At 54.8% G+C, this 20090-nt stretch overlaps 1 protein-coding gene across 1 annotated transcript in view; it reads left to right on the forward strand.

Annotated features, from left to right (window-relative positions):
- The window catches only part of ARHGAP26 (Rho GTPase activating protein 26), a 101548-nt gene that overhangs the window by 26218 nt on the left and 55240 nt on the right, over window positions 1–20090 (forward strand). Inside the window, exon 11 of the mRNA XM_030957789.1 lies at window positions 8082–8160. Coding sequence (XP_030813649.1) covers window positions 8082–8160 — 79 coding nt within the window. The remainder of the gene's footprint in view (window positions 1–8081; window positions 8161–20090) is intronic.

The raw sequence follows: 20090 nt of genomic DNA on the forward strand, positions 1-20090 counted from the left end.
GCCCCTGTGCTCCTGCCCTGTGCTCCTGCTCTGTGCTCCTGTGCTCCTGTGCTCCTGCCCCTGTGCTCCTGCCCTGTGCTCCTGCCCTGTGCCCCTGTGCTCCTGCCCCTGTGCTCCTGTGCTCCTGCCCTGTGCTCCTGCCCCTGTGCCCCTGTGCTCCTGCTCTGTGCTCCTGCTCTGTGCTCCTGTGCTCCTGCCCTGTGCTCCTGCCCTGTGCTCCTGCCCTGTGCTCCTGCCCTGTGCCCCTGTGCTCCTGCCCCTGTGCTCCTGTGCTCCTGCCCTGTGCTCCTGCCCCTGTGCCCCTGTGCTCCTGCCCTGTGCTCCTGCCCTGTGCTCCTGTGCTCCTGCCCTGTGCTCCTGCTCTGTGCTCCTGCTCCTGGCTGTGGCACAGTTCCTGTGCAGTTCCTCTCTGTCACTCACACCTCAGTGAGTGGAAAGCATTAGTCCACGGAGTCACAGCTTTCCCAGCCAGGTGCTCTCTGTGTGTTGAGTCAGTGCTTTGGTTTACAAGCCTCTCTGACTCAAGTCTCTCTGACTTTAAGGGTGTTTTAGCACTTCTGCAGCCTCTGGCCACACAAGGTGAGGGTTGCCAGCCTGGTGCTCTGTGGCTGTTCTGGAGGGATGTGCTGCCTCTTCCAGCACTGGGTGTGTGCTGGAATAGTGTCAGCTTTTCTCCTGGGCTGGCTGTTACTGGTTGGTTCATCATGGACGCTGATAATGGACTCTGGCTCGTGCCTCCAGGCACTTTCATTCCTTTTTCCTGAAGAAGGAAAACGCTTCTGCTGTGACTTACCACACAGCAGCTGGACCAGAGGTGTGTGTGGGTTCAATCTCTGGCACCTGGAGTGAGAGCTGTTGCCATATCAGCTGGCACCATGCGTGGCTTACACACACAAACAGGAAAGCCAGGCTGGTGTTGCTATTCCAGGAGGAATTAGTCACTGCCTGGGGTCTCCCTCGCTGCAGGAGTTCACTGCTCCAAAGGCACTCAGTGTGTTCTCCCAGCTGTGTGCCTGTCCAGCTGTCCTCCCATCTGCAGGAACTCCCTGGAGGTCTCAGAAAAACCCAAGTTCATTAAAATCTGGGTGTTGAATAATGCTGGAATGACCCCTGGTGCCTCTCCCTGTGCAGCCTGTGCTTGGGCAGTGTTTTGGTGCCAGCCCGTGGCAGGGAGGGCTGGCTGAGGCAGGACATAACCTGGGGCTGCCTCCCACTCTCTGGAGCTCTGCTTTTCTCCAGAAAGCTGCGGTGTTTCTGCTGACACAGGAAATTTTTTTTTTTGCTGTGCCCTGAGGACATTTTTTTATAATGTAAAAATCAAACTAAAAAGCGGGAGAAGGAGAATGGAGCCACAATAATTTTCTTCAGCGTGTTCAGAGGCAGCTGAAGCTTCCCTTGATGTTTGGAGCCTGCCAGGCATGGGATCAGGAGCTGCTCCAGAAATCTGCATGCTCCATGTAAGTCATGGCAGCGGAGTAGCACAGGAAGGGGAAACCTGAGGAATTTCTCCTTTCACGTGCACATTCCTGCTGCAGGGATTTGCCTGAGAGAGCAGGACACACCTGAAGGAAAAAGCTGGTTTTCCCCAATATACCGGCAGCTCTGCATCCTCTTGGTATCAGAATTTGTCATTAGATGGCTAAAATATTGGATATTCCCAGGATAAATTTAAGAGGAAGAGGAAACAACAAGTTTTGCTGTGGCTGGAAGAGGCTGTGCTGTGCCCAGCCTGTCTCCCTGCTCCTGGGGTAGGTCTGGGCACCACCAGGTCCTGCTGTCGGTGCAGGGTGTGCTGGAGATCAGCTCCAGGGCTGCGGCTGTCCCACAGCTCTCAGGCAGCCTGGAGGTGGCAGCCTCGGCCGTGCTTCAGACACTGCACAGAAACTTCGGTCAGCCCTGCATTTTGGGAGCTCAGGCAGCGCGGGCGGGGGGCTGGAGCTCAGCAGGAACTCCCTAAATAGCACCAGCCAAGAGCTGTTCCTCCCTAGGTGGGAAAAAAAGTGTGGTTTTCTCCTGTAAAGATGATTCAGCACAACCAAGCTGAAAATCTGGAGCCTGATCTGTTATTACAGCGTTGCTTCCTTGTCTCAGCATCCCAGAATAGTTTCTGTTGGACCTTAAAACTCATCTCCTTCCACCCCCTGCCATGGCCAGGGACACCTTGCACTAGGCCAGGTTGCTCCAACCCCCATCCAACCTGGCCCTGGCATTTACAAATAGCTCTCATGTTAGAAGTATTGTACTGTGTTCTTACAGCAAAATTAAGCCCAAATGGTGTTCTGGGGTCTGTCTGAAACACACCCCCAGCGTGCTGGCCGCTGTGTTTTACTGCTAATGCTCTTTTTTCAGTAACTAACCTTGTTTGTAGTCTCTGCACATTAAATCAGGTTTGTAAACAAGGTGAGCAGGGATGTCAGCCAGTGTCTTACAGAACGAGCCTGGGGAGGAGGAGGAGGAGTATCTCATTTGGCTGGTGACAAAGGCCGTGTCATTTAGGATAATGTAGGTCATTGCTCTGGGCCAGAAGCAGACTGCTTCTGAGTGCCAGCTGGCTTTTAGGGGAGCAGGAGCTCTTCAGATGCAGGGTTTGGTGTGCCAGGAGAGCAGTGAACTCTGCAGGTGCCACCGTTGCCCTGTGGGTGCCCCCAGGGTGACTGGCACCACACCTGGTGCACAGTGGGACTCTAGAGCCAGAATCCCAGAGCCTCTGAGGTGGGAAAAGACCCCCAACACCACTGAGTCCTGGCTTTGCCTGATCCCCACCCTGTCCCCAGCCCAGAGCCCCGAGTGCCACCTCCAGCCCTTCCTTGGGCACTCCAGGGATGGGGATCCAACCCTCCCGGGGCAGTTCCAGTGCCTGAGCCACCTTTCCATGGGGAAATTCTTCCTGAAAGAAGAACTGGCACAGGGGCTGGGTGGTTGGCATGGGGCTGGCAGGGCTGCCAGGCACCTGCAGGTGCTGCCCTGAGCAGATGGTGATCCCAGGAGGGCTGCTGGCCTTGCTCTGGGAGTGCACCTGAGGGTGCAGCGCTCTGACAGCGGCAGGAGCTGTCCCTGCTCCCCCTGCCAGGTGAGCCCAGCCCTGCTGTCCCTGTGCCTGCAGAGCCGCAGTGGGTGCAGCCTGTCCCTGTGCCTCTGCCGGGGTCACCTTTCCAGCCACCTTTCAGGCAAAGCCTGGGGGCTGTCGCAGGGAGTGAGGGACGGGTTGGCACAGAGAGGGATGAGGCTCCTTCCCCTGGTGGCCACGGGAGCCACGGTGGCACTGACCCCTGTGGGACGTGCTGGTGCTGTACTGGGGCTGCTGGTGCTGTACTGGGGGTGCTGGTGCTGTACTGGGGCTGCTGGTGCTGTATTGGTGCTGCTGGTGCTGTACTGGGGCTGTACTGGTGCTGTACTGGGGGCGGGGCTGTACTGGGGCTGGTTGCTGTACTGGTGCTGTACTGGTGCTGTACTGGGGGTGCTGGTGCTGTACTGGGGTGGTGCTGTACTGGGGCTGTACTGGTGCTGTACTGGGGGTGCTGGTGCTGTACTGGGTGTATTGGTGCTGTACTGGTGCTGTACTGGTGTTGCTGGTGCTGTACTGGGGGTGCTGGTGCTGTACTGGGGCGTGCTGGTGCTGTACTGGTGCTGTACTGGTGCTGCTGGTGCTGTACTGGGGGTGCTGGTGCTGTACTGAGGGTGCTCTGAGCTCTGTGTGGGCACCCTGACTTTCTGAGCTCAGTGTCAATCTCTGCCTTAATTCCAGCTTTGCTCCCCAGCATTTTGGGGCCACATTTTGGCTCCCCAGCATTTTTGGGGTCAGTCTCCCCCTTAATTCCAGCTTTGCTCCCCAGCATTTTTGGGGTCAGTCTCCCCCTTAATTCCAGCTTTGCTCCCCAGCATTTTGGAGCCAGTCTCCCCCTTAATTCCAGCTTTGCTCCCCAGCATTTTGGGGTCAATCTCCCCCTTAATTCCAGCTTTGCTCCCCAGCTTTTTGGGGCCACATCTGGCTGCTGGTGCCACATCCATGGCTGTGGGGTCCTGTCAGGGCTGCTCTGCTCTGCTCTGGGAACATCTCTGTGCACTCAGCCCCTGTTATTAATGCACTCCTGTGTGTTTTCATCAGCAGTTTAGATTGTCTCGCTGTGATAAGCTGCTACAGCAGTTGGAAGTTCTTATCTGTTTCTATTGCTTTCCTTATTTGTTTGTTTTCCTGGAAGAAGGAAAAGCTATTGCAGTTTCTCATTTTCTCAGTGTGCTTAGTCACAGCTCCTTAAGGCCAGGCCATTTGTCACAAAAGCTGAGATATTGAGAAAATTCAAATTTCCTGTGTGGTCTCATATGGAAAAAAATCTTCCATTTTTAGATTGTAGCATATTGAAAATATTCTTTCTTATTAAGTGTTTGCAATGTTCTGCTCTAGTCTCACCCTCCTACACTCACCCCATTTAGAAATGGATTTCTTCTGATCCCAAAATGTCCCTTCCCCTCCCTGTGTCCCAGAAAAAGGCAGAGGGGTGTGGTGGGGAATGTGGAGTGCAGGTGGAAATGTGGGATGCAGCACCTGGGAGTGAATCAGCAGGTCCTTGGTGTGTTTGCCACAAGAGCTCGGGTTCCAGGAGGGCATCCTGCTGTCCTGGTGACACAGCTGGGGCTGGCTGGGGTGGGCTGGCTCCACCTGGGCCCAGGTACATCCTGTGTGTTGGGAGGAGGTGGGAGCTGCCCCACAGCAAAATCTGTATTTACTGTGTGTTATCTTTATAAATAATTACCTGCACGAGTGACCCCCAGTATCTGGGCTCATTTGTTGGGTGAGGGGACGAGGACAGATCCGTTTTGTGAATCTTTTGGGAAAGGAGAGCAGAGCAGGGCTTTAGCATGGCTGTGGGAGGGGTTGGTCCTGAGGAGGCTTGCTGAGGATGGAGCTGTGTGCAGAGAGTGTTTCCTGGTGAGGATGGAGCTGTGTGTTTCCAGCAGTGTTTCCTGGTGCTGCTGAGGATGGAGCTGTGTTTCCAGCAGTGTTTCCTGGTGCTGCTGAGGATGGAGCTGTGTTTCCAGCAGGGCTGCTGAGGATGGAGCTGTGTTTCCAGCAGTGTTTCCTGGGGCTGCTGAGGATGGAGCTGTGTTTCCAGCAGCGTTTCCAGCTGCTGGCATGTGCTGCTGGAGCTGTGTCCGAGTGTATCCAGTGCTAAACACCGGAGCTGTGCCGCGGGGAGCACATGGACTTACTTTCAGCCCGTGCGGCAGGATCCATGCCACACCATGGCCGGGAGCACATGAACCCCGTGAGGCCAACGTAATGAATGAGGCGTAATGTGTGGGTGCATTTTAAATTTGTCACAGCCAGGAAGATGGTTCTGCTCAGGAAAGTGATGCAATGGGTGCCCTGGCAAATAAACACTGGGGGAGGAAATGCAGGGCTATTTGCAATGGAAATTGGGTTTGATTCAGTTTCACAGCCCCTCCCCTCATGCTGTTAAAGAAGTTTGACTTTGAAGTGAAGCCCGAGGAGTTGTTATCTGCTCAGAGGCAGAACAAACATTTTGCTGTTATCACCTCTTTGCCCTGTGCTGAGGGAAGCTGGCACTCCAGATACCAGCACTGCCACTCTGGGACCCTGCTCTGCTGGAGTCCAGTGCCCAGCATGCCATGAATGGAAGGTTTAAATTTCTCTGTTCTATTTCTCTGGCTAAAGAGACAGAAATGCCAGTATTTGCTTTCCTGTGTGTCCCTGGCTGAGCTAGAGCCCTTCCAGGGCTTTCTGACTGAGGTGTCTGTGCCTTCAGCAGCAGCCTGGCTTAAAGTCAGACCTAAGCCCTGGCTGAAGTGGCCACTGCAGCTCCCCAGGTACCAGAGACTGCTCTTGAGTCACTTTGTACCTGCACAACAAGGAGCTTTGTGCAGTGTTTTGAGCATATTTGCTGCTGGATGTGGAGCATTTTCCCTCTCAGATGAGGCGATGGTTAAGTGGTTTCCTCTTCCCTCCTAAGTGAGTAAACTTCCAAACCACTAAGCTGGTGAGTATTGACTGACTCACCAATGGGATTAGCAGAGATCAAGCACATTATGTCTGGTTTTTGGACCTGGGCACAGCTTCCACTGGTGGGACAGGGCTGAGCTGCCGTGTGCCTGCTGAGCGCTGGGCTGCTTGCATGGGGAGTGCAGGTAGGAGAAGGGTTAATCCTCGGTCCCTGGCCTGTGCGTGCCACGGAGCAGCAGCACAGGGGCCAAGCCCACCTCTTGAGAGCCCCTGTTAAAGTTTAATTTTCTTACAGACTCTTATCAAGGACCAAAGGGCATCTGCAGAGTGTTGGTGCAGCTCGCGTTTTCCGGCTGAACCACCCTTGGGAAGTTCAAGTTAGAAATCACCCCTCTCCCCACCTTTATCAGGTTTTGGGGGTCGAGTAGGGAACAGAGCCTACGTGCTCAGTGCTCACTCTGCAGGTGGTTGGCAGCTCCTGAGGTTTAATCCCCCTTCCCTTCCCTCCCTCCCTGTGCCCTGCAGCACTGGAGCAGCACTCCTGTGCCATTGCGGAGCCCCTGCTCTGCTGGGCTGGGAAGAGCAGCACCAGGGGCTCTGTGCTGTCACAGTTCAGTGCTAGAGGCTCTGCTGGGCTGGGAAGAGCAGCACCAGGGGCTCTGTGCTGTCACAGTTCAGTGCTAGAGCTCTGGAACAAGGGGCTCTGTGCTGTCACAGGTCAGTGTTAGAGGCTCTGCTGGGCTGGGAAGAGCAGCACCAGGGGCTCTGTGCTGTCACAGTTCAGTGTTAGAGGCTCTGCTGGGCTGGGAAGAGCAGCACCAGGGGCTCTGTGCTGTCACAGGTCAGTGTTTGAAGCCCCACGGGCAGAGAGCCCAGCAGCCCCCCCGTGTGTGTGTCCCTGTTGCCAGGGAATCTGCTCTCTGTGCTCCTGCGGGGATGCTGGGCTGCCGTGCCTGGGAGCAGCAGCGGCAGACAGACACACGGACAGGTCTGTCTGTCTGTATGTCTGCCTGCCTGAGCCCGGGAGCAGCGCTGGGGGGATGCAGACCAGCCCAAAGGCAGAAGGCTGGGGAGGAGCAGGCTTGGCCAGCTGAGCGTGTTGGGATCCAGGCTGCAGGATGGGCTGGGATGTGGAGATGGAAATCCTGAGAGCTCACAGCCAAGCAGGGCACAGAGGGATGGCAGCCCCTGGTGCGGGTCACAGCTCCCACCCTCCGTGTTCCCATCCCACCACACCTGAGGCTGTGCAAACACTCTGTCAAATCCATCCTCACCCTGCTGGTCACAGAGCAGCTAATGCAGGTTTGTCTCCTTGCTGGAAAGGGTGGTCCAGGAGCGGGCACAGCGTCCACTGAGGAGCGTGGAGGTGGCGTTGGCCCTCGGGCAAGGGCAGTGCCACTGCTGTCCCTGCTCCTGTGCTGTGTGTGCAGCACCCAGGCCTGTCCTTTCCCCTCTCATCACAGTAAATGAGCAGTCCCAGGGCTGTTTGTTGGAGACTGGGTCGGCAGGGCAGCTCAAGGCTGTGGTGTGTGTGACAGTGCTGGGGGCAGGAGCAGCACCCTGGGCACCTGGGGCTCCTGCATTGCTCCTGGAGGGGGACACGGGCCAGCATCGTGTCACTGCCACTGCTGTGTCTTACAGCAGGGTGCAGACAGGGCCAGGGGACTGGCACAGCCATGAGGGCACAGACACCTCGGGGATGAACACTGTGCCCAGCAGAAGGTCTCCTCTGTGAGCCTGGTGCTGCTGAGACACGGGCTGGGATGTGTGGGGCTCCTGCTTGCTTGGTTACCTTCCTCGCTTACCTTCCTTGCCTTCTGCCATTGCATGCACGTGCTTTACCCGGTGCAGGTGAGCTGGCTGGCCGAGGGCCAGAGGAGGAATTTGGCACCCAGCTCTCGCACAAAACCGCTGGAAAGGTGCGTTGATTGTTGGAGATGCCCTCTGCTCCTTGCTGACCCTGGCCAGGACCTGCAGGGTGTCCATGCCTTTTGTCCTCCTGTGCTGGGGCTTGCCCAGGAGGGAGCTTGTGCTCCTTCCCTCTCCCTCTCATGAAAGATTCATCTCTGCCACCCTGGCTGCGCGTCCTGCGCTCACTGACGGCGTCCCCTTTCTCCCGCAGGCCCGGTGTCATCACCATGCAGGCGCTCTCGGAGGAGGACCGGCGGCTCTGGATGGAGGCCATGGACGGCCGGGAGCCGGTGAGCAGCGATTTTGGGGCACAAAGCAGAGAACATGGCGGTGAGCCCCCGGAGCCCGGGGCAGAGCGCTCCCTGCAGAGCCTGCCAGCCAGGCAGGGAGCTGTAACCGTGGGGCAGCTTCTGCCTCCTGCCAAGAGAATCCTTTAATCCCTTGGTTAAATATTTGAGGTAATACTGTATCTCCCGTGCTTGGATTGCTTGGAGGTGCGGTGGAGAGGAGGAGGGTAGGCTTGGCCAGCACAAACATGCTGCTCTGCCGTGCTGAAAGGAAAACACGGCAAAAAGAGCAGTGGAAGAAAATGCAATGTAGATTTCCAGGGCTTTTGGAGTCCCGCGGCTCCTTGGCAGCCGTTCCTGGGTCTGCTGGAGGATTGGACGTTTCGTGTGAGCGGAGGAGTGTGGCCCCCGTTCCTCATGTTTGCTCCTGCTGTGCCAAAGGCTTCCTCACCTCTGGAAAGGATTCTGGAGGTTTGCAGAAAACTCATTGTTGTTAGTTTTTATTTGGAATGCGTTTGCAAACCTCACTGTCAGCTTGAAGAGCGTTGGCTGGCTCTGAGTAGGTCCCTCAGGGGGTGCTGGGGTCACGGTGTGACCCGTCCTGGCTTCGTGTGGTGACTCTCCCGTGGCACTTACGGCACTGCTGAGCAGCCAGGACAGCCTGTGGCCTCTGTGCCTGTGGCCAGCAGCGTTTTGGGATAAGAAAAGAAGCCATGTGGAGAGCCAGAGCAGCCTGGACTGTTCTGTGACAGCCCCTGTGGCTTTGGAGTGGGTGTCTGTGCACTGGGCTCAAGCCAGGCTCTGTCAGTCAGAGCAGAGCCCATGCAGGGAGCAGGGTGTCCCACCCAGCACAGCCTGCTCCCACAGACCTGGTTTGAGCAGACCCCCCTGCCCCAGATCCATGGAAAGGTTCTTGTTTGTCTGGAGAAATGTTCATTGGAGCCAGGTGAGGCATGGACACACGAGGCTGTTCTGAGTGCTGGACTTGGTCAAGTGCTCACTTTTGGAACGTGCAGCAGTTGGGAGATCGGGAGGCTGCGTGTGGGAGGTGCTGCCCTGCATTTCAGGGAAAGGATTGCGTGGTGGATTGCAGCCAGGTCCCAGCCTGGGGCTGTAGATCCATCAGGTAATTCAGGTAGGACGGGAGCTCGGGAGGTTTCTGGTCCAACCTCCTGCTCAGAGCAGGGTGCTTGGGTCGGGAGCTGGGAGCACCCGAGGGAGGAGAGGGCACAGCCTGCCTGGGCTCCAGCCCAGCTGCTTCCCTGGCCTCCTGACCCCAAGGCTGAACCTCTCTTGTTCCAATTTACACCTGCCCAGAGAAGCTGTGGTTGCCCCATCGCTGGTCCAGATCCAGGTTGGACAGGGCAGAGGGTAGGACTGGATGAGATTTAAGGGCCCTTCCAATTTAAACCATTCCATGATTCTCTGGTTCTGTGACAGCCTCTGCTCCCTTTTTCTGTCACTTGTTGAAAAGGGGCCCAGCCTGCTCGTCCACCCTTGGCTCTTGACCCCTGGGGCAGCTAGGGTGCCTCTCCAGCTGCAGGTGCCAGCTGTCTTGATCCCTCCTAAACAACCCCTGCCTTGATTCTGGTGGCACCATTCCTTCAGATACAAAATGGCACTGTTGCTCCTCATCTGAATGGAGTCTTGTGCTCCTCCAGCCTGCCCACCTGCCTGCCACTGCCCACCTCTGCTGGGAGCTGCTGTGGCAGGGATGGCAAAGCCACTCAGCTGCCATGGGAGCTGCAGGAAAGCGGTCACCCAGCTGTGCGTGTGCTGCTGATGGTACCAGGGTGCAGCACAGGAGCAGAGCCACTCTGCAGAGGTGCAGACACACATCCTGCGTGCTTGCAAAGAGCTGTGCATGCCAAAGGTTCAGTGGAGCAACCAGGACAGGGCTGTCTGGATTATCCTGTTCCAGAATCTGGTCATGAGAGCTCCTTCCAAGCCCCACAGGTGGTGGTGCCGCCTGCGTGCTGCTGCTCTCCCCTATCGTGCCCATCAGCTGAGCTGAGGGCAGCTGGCTCATCCAGCACTGTGTCAGGGCTGTGGCTGTGCATTAATGCCATACCTCGTGGCACTTCATTGCTGATGGCTTACACTGCCCTTCCAGGTGTGGAGCGGGAGCGATGGGAATGCTGCCTGCATGGAAAGGGATCCAGGAGACACTTTGCTGCTGAAGGTGGAGTGTGTTGACACAGGAGGCAGCTCCTTGTCCTCAGCTATCCTCCTCCATCCATCAAAAATGCAGCTGTGGGCTGTTCTGTTTGGGTTCTTATCTTACAACACCAGGGTGCAGCGCGTTATCTTCGTGTTACCTATTCCACGGGGATTTCCTTGAGCAAGAGATGAGGATTTGACCTTTGGACTCCTAGAAATATCCATCCTGTGCTTTGACTGTACTTCTGTAACTAGAGAACCCTACTGGAAAGAATGTCTGGTTTTCCTTTGATTTGACTGTAGAGTGTGGGGAAGGATTGGCACGGTGGGGATGGTAATTCCATGAGCAAATTCAGGCTGTGCAGAGATTAGCGCGGACTGGAGTTTGTTTCTTAATTATAAGGAAAAAAGTAAACCCAAATGTCAAATTACATCTTAGTGAGATTTAAACATAGAATGTGGCTGCATTAGCCAAGACGTTTGTCACAACTTGAGAAGATTTACGCTGTGTCTCACAGTCAGAGCAGCTCCAGACAGCCCTCATCACGCTGTTAACTCTTACCACTTGTTATTCATTTGGATAAAGCCCCCGTGTTGACTTTGGGTTTTCTTCCATGTTGCAGAGGCTGGAAACAGGAGAAACTGCTAACTCCATGGCGGAGCAGCGGTGTTTGGTTTTGTTAAGATACTCAGGATCAGTTTCTTATGGATTTTCTCCTCTGCTGTTGCAGTCTGCAAATGTTATGTGGTGGAGGCCAGGGCGATTCTGAAACTTCCTTGGAACCTGAGTCAGGAATAAAAGCTCTGTTGGCTGATGGTGGCTGTGCTGGGCTGTGGGTTTAGGAGAGGCACAAATTGGGCTGTGTCTTGTGGCAAAGAGCAAGGTAAGCATGTAGGTAAGGTTGTGGTGAATGAGTGTGGAGGAGGAGGCTCAGGGGGCCCTTGTGGCTCTGCACAGCTCCTGCCAGGAGGGCACAGCTGGGGGGGTCGGGCTGTGCTCCAGGAACAGGGACAGGAGGACAGGGAACGGCCTCAGGCTGGGCCAGGGCAGGCTCAGGGTGGGCACAGCAGGAATTTCCCCATGGAAAGGGGGCTCAGGCACTGGAACTGCCCCGGGAGGGTTGGATCCCCATCCCTGGAGTGCCCAAGGAAGGGCTGGAGGTGGCACTCGGTGTTCTGGGCTGGGGACAGGGTGGGGATGATGGGCTGGGAGGGCTTTTCCCCAGCGGTGCCGGAGCCGTGGCCGCTCCCCACTAGATGGCAGCTGAGACCGGCCCCTCTCGGCACCTGTGCCCCAGGTGACACCGCACCCGCAGCCCCGGGCAGCGATGTGACCAGGGGCTGAGGGGCTGCTCCGAGTGGGGACAGCGCTCACCTCCCGGCTGTGTCCCCAGACTCACAGCCCCAAGGCTCCCGTGTCCCTCCCGTGTCCCTCCCGTGTCCCTCCCGTGTCCCTCCCGTGTCCCTCCCCTGTTCTCTGCCTCTCCTTCCTGCAGCGTGTCCCCTCGGGGTCTGCTGGCTCCTCCACATGGGCTGGGTGCCGCTCTGGATGTGCCTCTGGAGCTCCTGCCCCTGTCCCAGTGCCCCTGGTGGCACATCTGTCGGTGGTCCTGGCACATCTGTCCGTGGTCCTGGCACATCTGTCGGTGGTCCTGGAGCTCCTCCAGCCCTGCTTCTGGAGATGCCACCCGTGTTCCTGTGGCAGTGACAGCAGAGCCCAGCCCCACATTCCTGCCCAGCACACCTCTCACCTCCTTCTTGGATATTGCTTCTGGGAATTCTTTCTGGAATAGTTTTTCGTTTTCCTTGTCTAATTATACAAAATGGTGAGAGATTTATTTCCCAGTGGAAACGCTGTCCTTTGAACTCACTCCAGTGCTTTCAACCTCGGCATTCCTGTTACTTTGGCTCGTTCAAAAAATAAATTCACTTGAAGGACTTCAGTCCCAGTGTGGCTGCAGGGGGAAGGACAGGCACCCGCTGGTCACCTCCCAACCCCTTGTACTGCCCTGGGACTCACTGGAGCTGCAGATCTGCTCTATCCTGTGAATTCAGTCCATGTCAGTTCTCAGGGATGGCAGGAGAAGCCTCACCCAGAGCATCTCTGGGCACAGACGGTGTCTGTGGCCCGAGCTCTGTGCACGGGGAGCCCGTGGGCGAGAGCGGCGCGATCGATCGCCGTGTTCCCTGCTCTGCTCTCCCAGGGGCTGCTCCCTGCCTGCCTCTGCTCTGCCTTTCCTCACAGCCCTTTTCATGCTCAGCTTTGATTATACTCTCAATCCCACAGACATGTTTTCGTCAGCTTTCTGGGAAATATGTTTTTTTGTGTACTCTGTCTTGCAGGTTTTCATGGCCTTCATCCTGCCTGGGTTTGTTTGCTTACAGCAGATTTCTTTTGTTGTTCTCTATGACCTGAGTCATTCCTGTTGCTGCTTCTCCATCTCCCTGTCTCTCTCTTTAGCGAACAGAACATTTTTTCCCCACTCTGCCCACTCCTATGTCTAAGTTTGTATTGTTTGCTGCTTCTCTTTGCCTGCGCTCTGTTGCCCGGCCCAGACAACCCAGTGAACTTTCCCTGACCTGGAGCTCAGTCTCTCCGTGCTCTGGGGGCATCGGTGCCACCCCCAGTGCAGGGAGCTGTGGTGATGCTGAGTCCCACTGGGACCCAAACTGGCCCAGGGCAGCCCCTGCTTGGCTTTTTTTGCATCCCACAGCTCAATGTTGTTTCCCCAAAAAATTCTTTGTCCTTTTTGGGGACAAGGTGGTAGCAGAGGATCCCCAGAGAAGCACAGTCCATGGCGTGTTCCGTGTTATTCTCAGATCATGTGCTCTTGCTGCTGCTCCCTCCTTCTCCCTCTCCTGTTTGGTAACCCTTTAAGCCTGTAATAGCAGTAACTTTACATGGAGTTTGTTAGCTTTTATTTTGCTTCTAAAGCACTTAAGCCAGTGAGGTCTTAAGCCTTGACTTCAGGCTTTCATTCCTGGTTCCAGCAACTGCTGCTTCAGTGGCTGACGGCTCGCCCAGCTGGAGTCCCTGTGGCTGCTGGGGTTTGTCCTCTGCTTAAGAAGCTGTTTCAGAGAAAAATACTTAGAGAAGCATTATAGATAAGTTTTAAAAGAGAAAAGAGCCCTCTGGATTGCTTTTACACACCTAAAAGTGCTGTCCCACCCAGTTCTGGCAAGTTAGTGACCTCTTGTTGCAGCTGTGCTGTTGGGGTGTCCAGGAGCAGAGCAGAGCTCCTGTCTCTGGTGTGAATACCTCACCGTGTCTGTAATGCATTCCTTGCTCTTCCTTGGGGCCTGTGCTGCAGAAATTGGCTGGGGAAGTTTGGCTTTGCCTGGATGCTGGGCTGGCTGGTCCCAGCACACCAGTTGGGTTTTGCTGTCCCTTTGGGAGATGTTGCCTCTGGTGGGGACCCAGTGACAGTCACTTATCTCCTCCTGTCACTGCTGATAACCCCGAGAGGAGCTCCCAGGGGTCAGGGCTGGGGATGTGGCTGTGGGTCCTGGGCCACAGCACATGGCACAACACACATCTCCTACATGGGGCAGCCACCAGCTCTGCTGCAGGTGTGTTCAGGTGGGTTTTGGACTCAGGCTGGGGTGAGCGTGGTGCTGAGGGGTGGGTTGGGTCTGTGAGTGCCTGGGCCACGGGGATAATCGAACCTGGATTGCAGCACAGATGTGGAACAGGATGGAGCAGCTGCTTGCAGCAACTTGTTTGTGAGCCTGGGCCCAGAGAGGTGAGCCAGCCTCAGGGCAGGGAGCAGGGTGCTTGCATCCAGTGATTTCGTGTCATGGTTCGGTGGGAACGTGCTGTCCACCCTGCAGCCATGCTGGCAGCCTCAGCAGGGAGGCACAGAGCCTCAGCTGGAGTGACAGACCAAAGAGAGCACACTCACTTTCCTCTCTTTATCACCTCTGCTTCGAGTGATTTGATCAGGCAATTGAACAAACATGTAGAAATTCAGGGAATAGCTCCATGTTGGGAGAACAAATTTCCCTGCCAATTTAAATAGACTATTAGAGTATTGTTTCCTACTTTAAATTAAAAATTAAAGTAAATGGTTCATGCTACAGTGACTCACAAAGCCAGCCTCTTCCATTATTTCCTCCTTTATTGGGTCTTACATTTGGTTTTAAGCAGTGATTTACCGTCCTGCTGCAGCCCCGCCACCTTCCCTCACCCAGGGGCTTTTCTTCTCCCAGCTGCAGCCCCAGAAGAAGGTCTTTGGACTCTGTTGTTTTGATAATTTTATTTCTCTGTTCACCCTGGTTTTGTCATTCCTGGCAGATCCATGTGTGGAGGTGGGCTCAGCAGGATCAGGAGCAGGAGTGGGGTCAGGTGTAGGACTGGGGTCAGGTGTAGGACTGGGATCAGGAGCAGGACTGGGATCAGGAGCAGGACTGGGGTCAGGTGTAGGATTGGCATCAGGAGCAGGACTGGCATCAGGAGCAGGACTGGCATCAGGAGCAGGCAGGAGCAGGCTCAGGCCATGGCAGGGTGGATGTGTCCCATGCTGTCTCTCACCAGTGTCTGTTGGATGGTGGAAGTGGTGGTGGGGAGTGCTGGCAGCCCCTGGGCTGGTCCAGGCGGGGCTGAGGGTTTCCCAGGGAGGTTGTGAGTGTTGTGGAATTTCTGGTCCTGTCTGGAGAGGGATAAACGTGCTGCTGCAGTTTTGGAGAGGGACAGCAGGAGCCTTTAAAGCCCCATTGGGCTGGCCCCCAGGTCCAAGGGAAGAACCTTGTGCCACATCCCAGGATTGCCAAGAAACCTCTGCAGCCACCCTGGGCTTCAAGAAGTCTCTCTGGGAGAGGAGGGATGGGACTGTGTCCCCTTTCTGCTGCTTTCCCCAGAGCTCAGGGTCTGTGCTGCTCCACGTGTCCCCAGGTGCAAAAGGGGGATTGGAAGGGGTCTCAGCTCAGGGATGTCCCAGTCCTTAAAGCTCCAGGCAGTGGTGCCTGAGGCAGTCCTGGCACGGAGCCACCGCCCTTGTTCGGAGCAGCCGGGCAGTGTCAAACCTCTTTCACAGAGGAGGAACGCCAGGCACGGCTGTGTTACAGTTATTTTAAAAATAAAGATGACACTGTCATTTAAAATTAGGCTGGTTTTGATGTGTTGAGAGCCCGTGTTCGTCAGCAGACGTTGGGAGGAGGAAGGGCGTGTGTGCTGGCCGGGCTCCAGGCAGAGCTGCCGGAGGAGGATGTGCAAGTTGTTGCTCAAGCATCCCAGAAAACTTGGGGGAAGCTTAGAGCAGTACAAGTTTTCACTTTTAATCAGTTATTTGAGTGGTCCCAACATGTCTGCTTCGCTGGACCCGCTTAGAAACGCCGCTCTGGGAAACTCCAGGCGCTTTAGTTATTCCAGAAATGTATTTTGTTGGGGCAGTTGACCTTTAGCTGTGTTATTCCGAGGCTGCCGCGCGTCTGACACGCTCGGCTCCCCTCGCTCCCACACAGCCCCAGAGGGGCTGCTGCTGCATTCCCTGCTCTGTGTGAGCCGTGGCAAGCTGGCAGTTTGACCCAGGTGGTTTTCCCCCAGTCCTGACCCAGGTGATTGTTTCCTTGGGTGACAAACAGGGTTATATAACTGCGCTGAGCTCAGCAGCCCAGCTGGCTGGCGGGGAGCCCGGCTGGCCTCGGCTCCAGGGCCCTTGGGAATGCCTGCACTTGTAATAAAATGTGGGCTTGCTGTTAATTAGAACCATCCTTTAGCTAGCTCCCAGAGACAGAGGAGCAAGACCCATGTAGGGGATTCAAGTCCCCCAGATGCTGCATTTGTGATAGATTTCTCTTTTCTGTCCTTTGATCAGGCCCAGGGTACAAGTTTGAAGCTGGAATTTGTGTTGGAAGGAAGGAGCAGGAGAGAGGAAGGGGACACGAGGTGGGAGATGGCTCTGACTGGGATGAACAGTAGGTTGGGAGGAAAGGAAGGAAGGAAGGAAGGAGCTGCCAGGGTCCCTGGCCACCCTCTTCCAAATGAACAGCTTCGTCTGCATGACATAAACCAGCATTTCACAGTGGGTTTCTGCTGCCCTGCCAAGTTCTCCACTTGGGAAAGTAAGGCATAATTTTCCCTCCCCTCCTGCTGCAGAGAGGTTTGCAGGGCTGTGGGCTGGGAGAGATCATACTCCTGTCTCTATCCTTCTGGCTCTCAGAGCAGGGCAGGTTATTTCTAACCACAACACAGTGTAGTCTAGCTCTGAAAATCCTGCTTGTAGTACGAAAACCTGGCTCTCAGACAGAAATAGAACAGGGTTGATAAGGCAGAGCCAGAAACAAGGGCTGATTTCATCAAGGTTGCCAGGTGTCCTGCTTTTAACAAGGAAACAGGCTTTTTGTACATGAGCTTTGCTGCTCCAGGGCTGTGTCCCAGTGAAGCAGCTCCCAGTGCTGAGCTCAGGGGCAGGTCTGGAGGGTCCATCTCCTTTTTCTCTTCTTCCTTCTCTCCATTCTTCCCCTGAGCCCTTCCTGCTGCTGCAGGGACAGGTACAGGGTGCCCCCTGCCCCAGGCCTGTGCCATCTCAGAGCTCCAGCCCTGCTGTGGGCACCCCTGTGCCCATGGAGGGCCCTGCAGGACAGGCTGGGGGCTGTGGGGACACGACCAGGAACATCCCTGGTGTCGTGGTGAGGAAGGCATCAGGAGGAAAGGCTTGTTCCTTCTGTTGCAGGGCAGCTGAGGTGTGGAGAGGGATGTGTGGGATCCCCAGCTTTCCCTGCTCGGGCAGGGCTCTCTGTGAGCCATGGGGTGCTGCAGACACCCAGCAGCAGCCGAGTCAGCCAGGGTGGCCAGGCTGCAGCTGGAGCTCTGCTCTCCAGCCCATTTGCCCTTATAAAAGGGTTGCAGAACACTCGTGTGGAATGTCTGTGCTCCTCCTGCCCATGGCTCCCCAGCCCACTTGGGCTACCAGTTCTGAGGGAATGTCATATCTATTTATACCCCCTGGGCTTGTGCATCTCTTGAGCTGAGAGTTGAGAGACTCATTCCTGGCTGTTTTGAGGATTTCTGAAAATGAATCACAAGGAAATTGCATAACACTGCAGCATTTCCTCCCATTGCTCTGGACCTTGCAAACACCCCTCTCCCCCAGGGAGACCAGGGAACTCTGGCAGGACTGGCCCATTCTGAGAGTCCAAATGGAAACTCTGGCTGGGAGGGAAGGTCCCAGCACCAGGGAAGGGAGTGTGAGGTGGAATCTTCCACGCCAGGGCTTGGAGCTGAAATCCTCCTTGCGTGGAGATCCCCCTGTCTGCAAAGCAGGGCTGCTGGCTCCTGCTCTCCAGCTTTCCTGAAACCCCTCTTTCCTCTGAGCAGCTGGGCAAGCCTTTCCTCTAGATTTTAGAGGAATCAGGCAGAATCACACGCCGGTGTTGGAATTTGAAGGATTTTGGGAACTGTGCTGAACACTGCAGCCTCCAAGGGAGGCAGCTTAGATTGGGCCATTTTGCATTTTAAAGGAAAGTGAATGAAACTTAAAACGAAGCAAGTGCCTTAGGAAATCATAGCCCGTGTCTTGTGGAGGTTAATGAGCACCACGGGCAACAGCGTGACCTCTGAAATGTGGAAATAAAAATGAAATTATGCAACGTCATCTTTTTGTAGTTCCCCTTCCAACCCCAGCTACTTCCTTTTCCTTTCCTTTTCCCACAGCCCAGTGTCATCCCAGACCACTCACATACCCACTTGCTCTCTGCACGTCATGTGTGCAAAGTTTGTTTAGGATCAGGTTGGAAAACTGATGGGTTGAATTCATCATGATTTATCTGTGCACAAGCAGAAAGTGCATCAGATGATGAAGAGTGGCTGTTGGACTGTTTCAGGCTCTGGGTGGTGTCTGAGGGGTGTTTCAGGCTCTGGATGTGTCTGAGGGGTGTTTCAGGCTCTGGGTGGTGTCTCTTGGTGGCTGTAGGAGTATTTTAGGCTCCCAGCGATGGCGATCAGTGGTTGTGGAGGTGGTTGAGGCTCCAGATGGTGGCTGTCAGGGGCTGTAGGAGTGTTTGGGGCTCCAGATGGTGTCTTTCAAAGGATTTCTGATGAGGAAAATCCACAGCTGACGTCTGCACGATGCGCAGCTCCAGTGTGGGGTGTGTGGTGGTGGCAGGACTGAATTTGGAGGGGGCAGGAGCAGGTGCAGCGCCTGCATTGCTGCTCCTGCCCAGGCTTTGGCCCATGAGAAGCTGGGACATGGATCCAGGAGCCAGCAGTGGCTGTGAGGGGTGACCCCAGCTCATCCCTGGGCCCCAGGGGAGCAGGAGCTGCCTCCTGGGCCGTGTGTTCCTCTAGCACAGCCTCCAACATCTCAGAGCTCTTAATCATCCCTATAGAACCATTTCCTCTGCAAACACAGCATGCACTTGGTGAAATGTCTCAGCAAAGGAAATAACTGGTTCTTCGATGAATTATCTTAAATATCAAGTTCATCATTGAGCATAGTGCAAGTGTCAAAGTAGTCATGAGTTGTAACTGCTCTCATAAAATTTATCTTTTTGGATTACTTACAGATGCATCTCGGAATTTTTCAATAATAGCTTGCAAAGGTCTTCTTTAAGCTTCCAGACAGCAATTATCCTGCAGGAATGAAGCAGCAGTAGCTTCTGCTAAAAAAATTGTACAATCTGGTTTTGTTCAGGATATTTGATTATCTACAGTAGGAGTTTAGAAAACAAAGTAAAGTACAAGACATCAAGGTCTGTAAGTTTTGTACTATCTCTATAGATATATTTTCTATACGCATCATTTCTGGAACTGCCTGGGAGGATATTTTGGCTCTGGAAATACAATCAAAAGGGAATATTAGTGTGAGAGAGATGCTGAAGCATGGCAGTGCTGCAGGGCAGGGATTTGTCTCCAGTTAGTCACTGGTCCCAATTCTGGGAGTTTTATAACCCAGCCTGTTCCCACACGTGTCCATGGGCCACAGCCCCTTCACCTCCCAGCAATGATTCTTCCCTCTGATTTCCCACCCTTTGTCAGTGACTAATGCTGGAAAGTGAAAGAAGCTTTTTATTTCACGAGACACTCTCTGGGTTTGGGGTTGTTTCCTCCAGAGTGTGTTAACAACAGGACAAACAGCGTGTGGGCATAAGAACACACTCATTTATTGGTGTTTTATTGTCTGGCCCGTGCTGGGTGATGTGACCGTGTTCACAGGGGTCTTATGTTGAAGGAAGAGACGGAGATCTGACTCCATGTTCAGAAGGCTTGATTTATTATTTTATTATATATATTACATTAAAACTATACTAAAAGAATAGAAGAAAAGGTTTCTTCAGAAGGCTGGCTAAGCTAAGAATAGAAAGGAAAGAATGATAACAAAGGCTCTGTCTCGGACTCTGTCTGAGCCAGCTGGGCTGTGATTGTCCATTAATTATAAACATCCAAGATGGGCTGATCACAGATGCACCTGTTGCATTCCACAGCAGCAGATAACCATTGTTGACATTTTGTTCCTGAGGCCTCTCAGCTTCTCAGGAGGAAAAATCCTAAGGAAAGGATTTTCATGAGAAGATGTCTGCGACAGGGTGATGTGTGTGTCTGCAGATCCTGCCTGCCCCGTGCTGGGCAGAGCTCCCAGCGCTGTGTGCTGGATGCTGTCACCCTGGCAGTGGCACTGTGCTGTCCCCTGGTGCCCCCCTGGCCCAGGGCTGGGTGTGTGAGGCAGCCACAGCCTGGGCATGGCAATGGTGCAGACACATCTGAGAGAGGGGCTGAGGGCAGGGAAGTCAAATGCAGCATTGGCAGTTGTGTGCAAGAGGGTTCAGGAGAGCTTTTC

The sequence above is a fragment of the Camarhynchus parvulus genome, chromosome 13 (genome assembly GCF_901933205.1).
Source record: "Camarhynchus parvulus chromosome 13, STF_HiC, whole genome shotgun sequence".
Taxonomy (NCBI): Eukaryota; Metazoa; Chordata; class Aves; order Passeriformes; family Thraupidae; genus Camarhynchus; species Camarhynchus parvulus.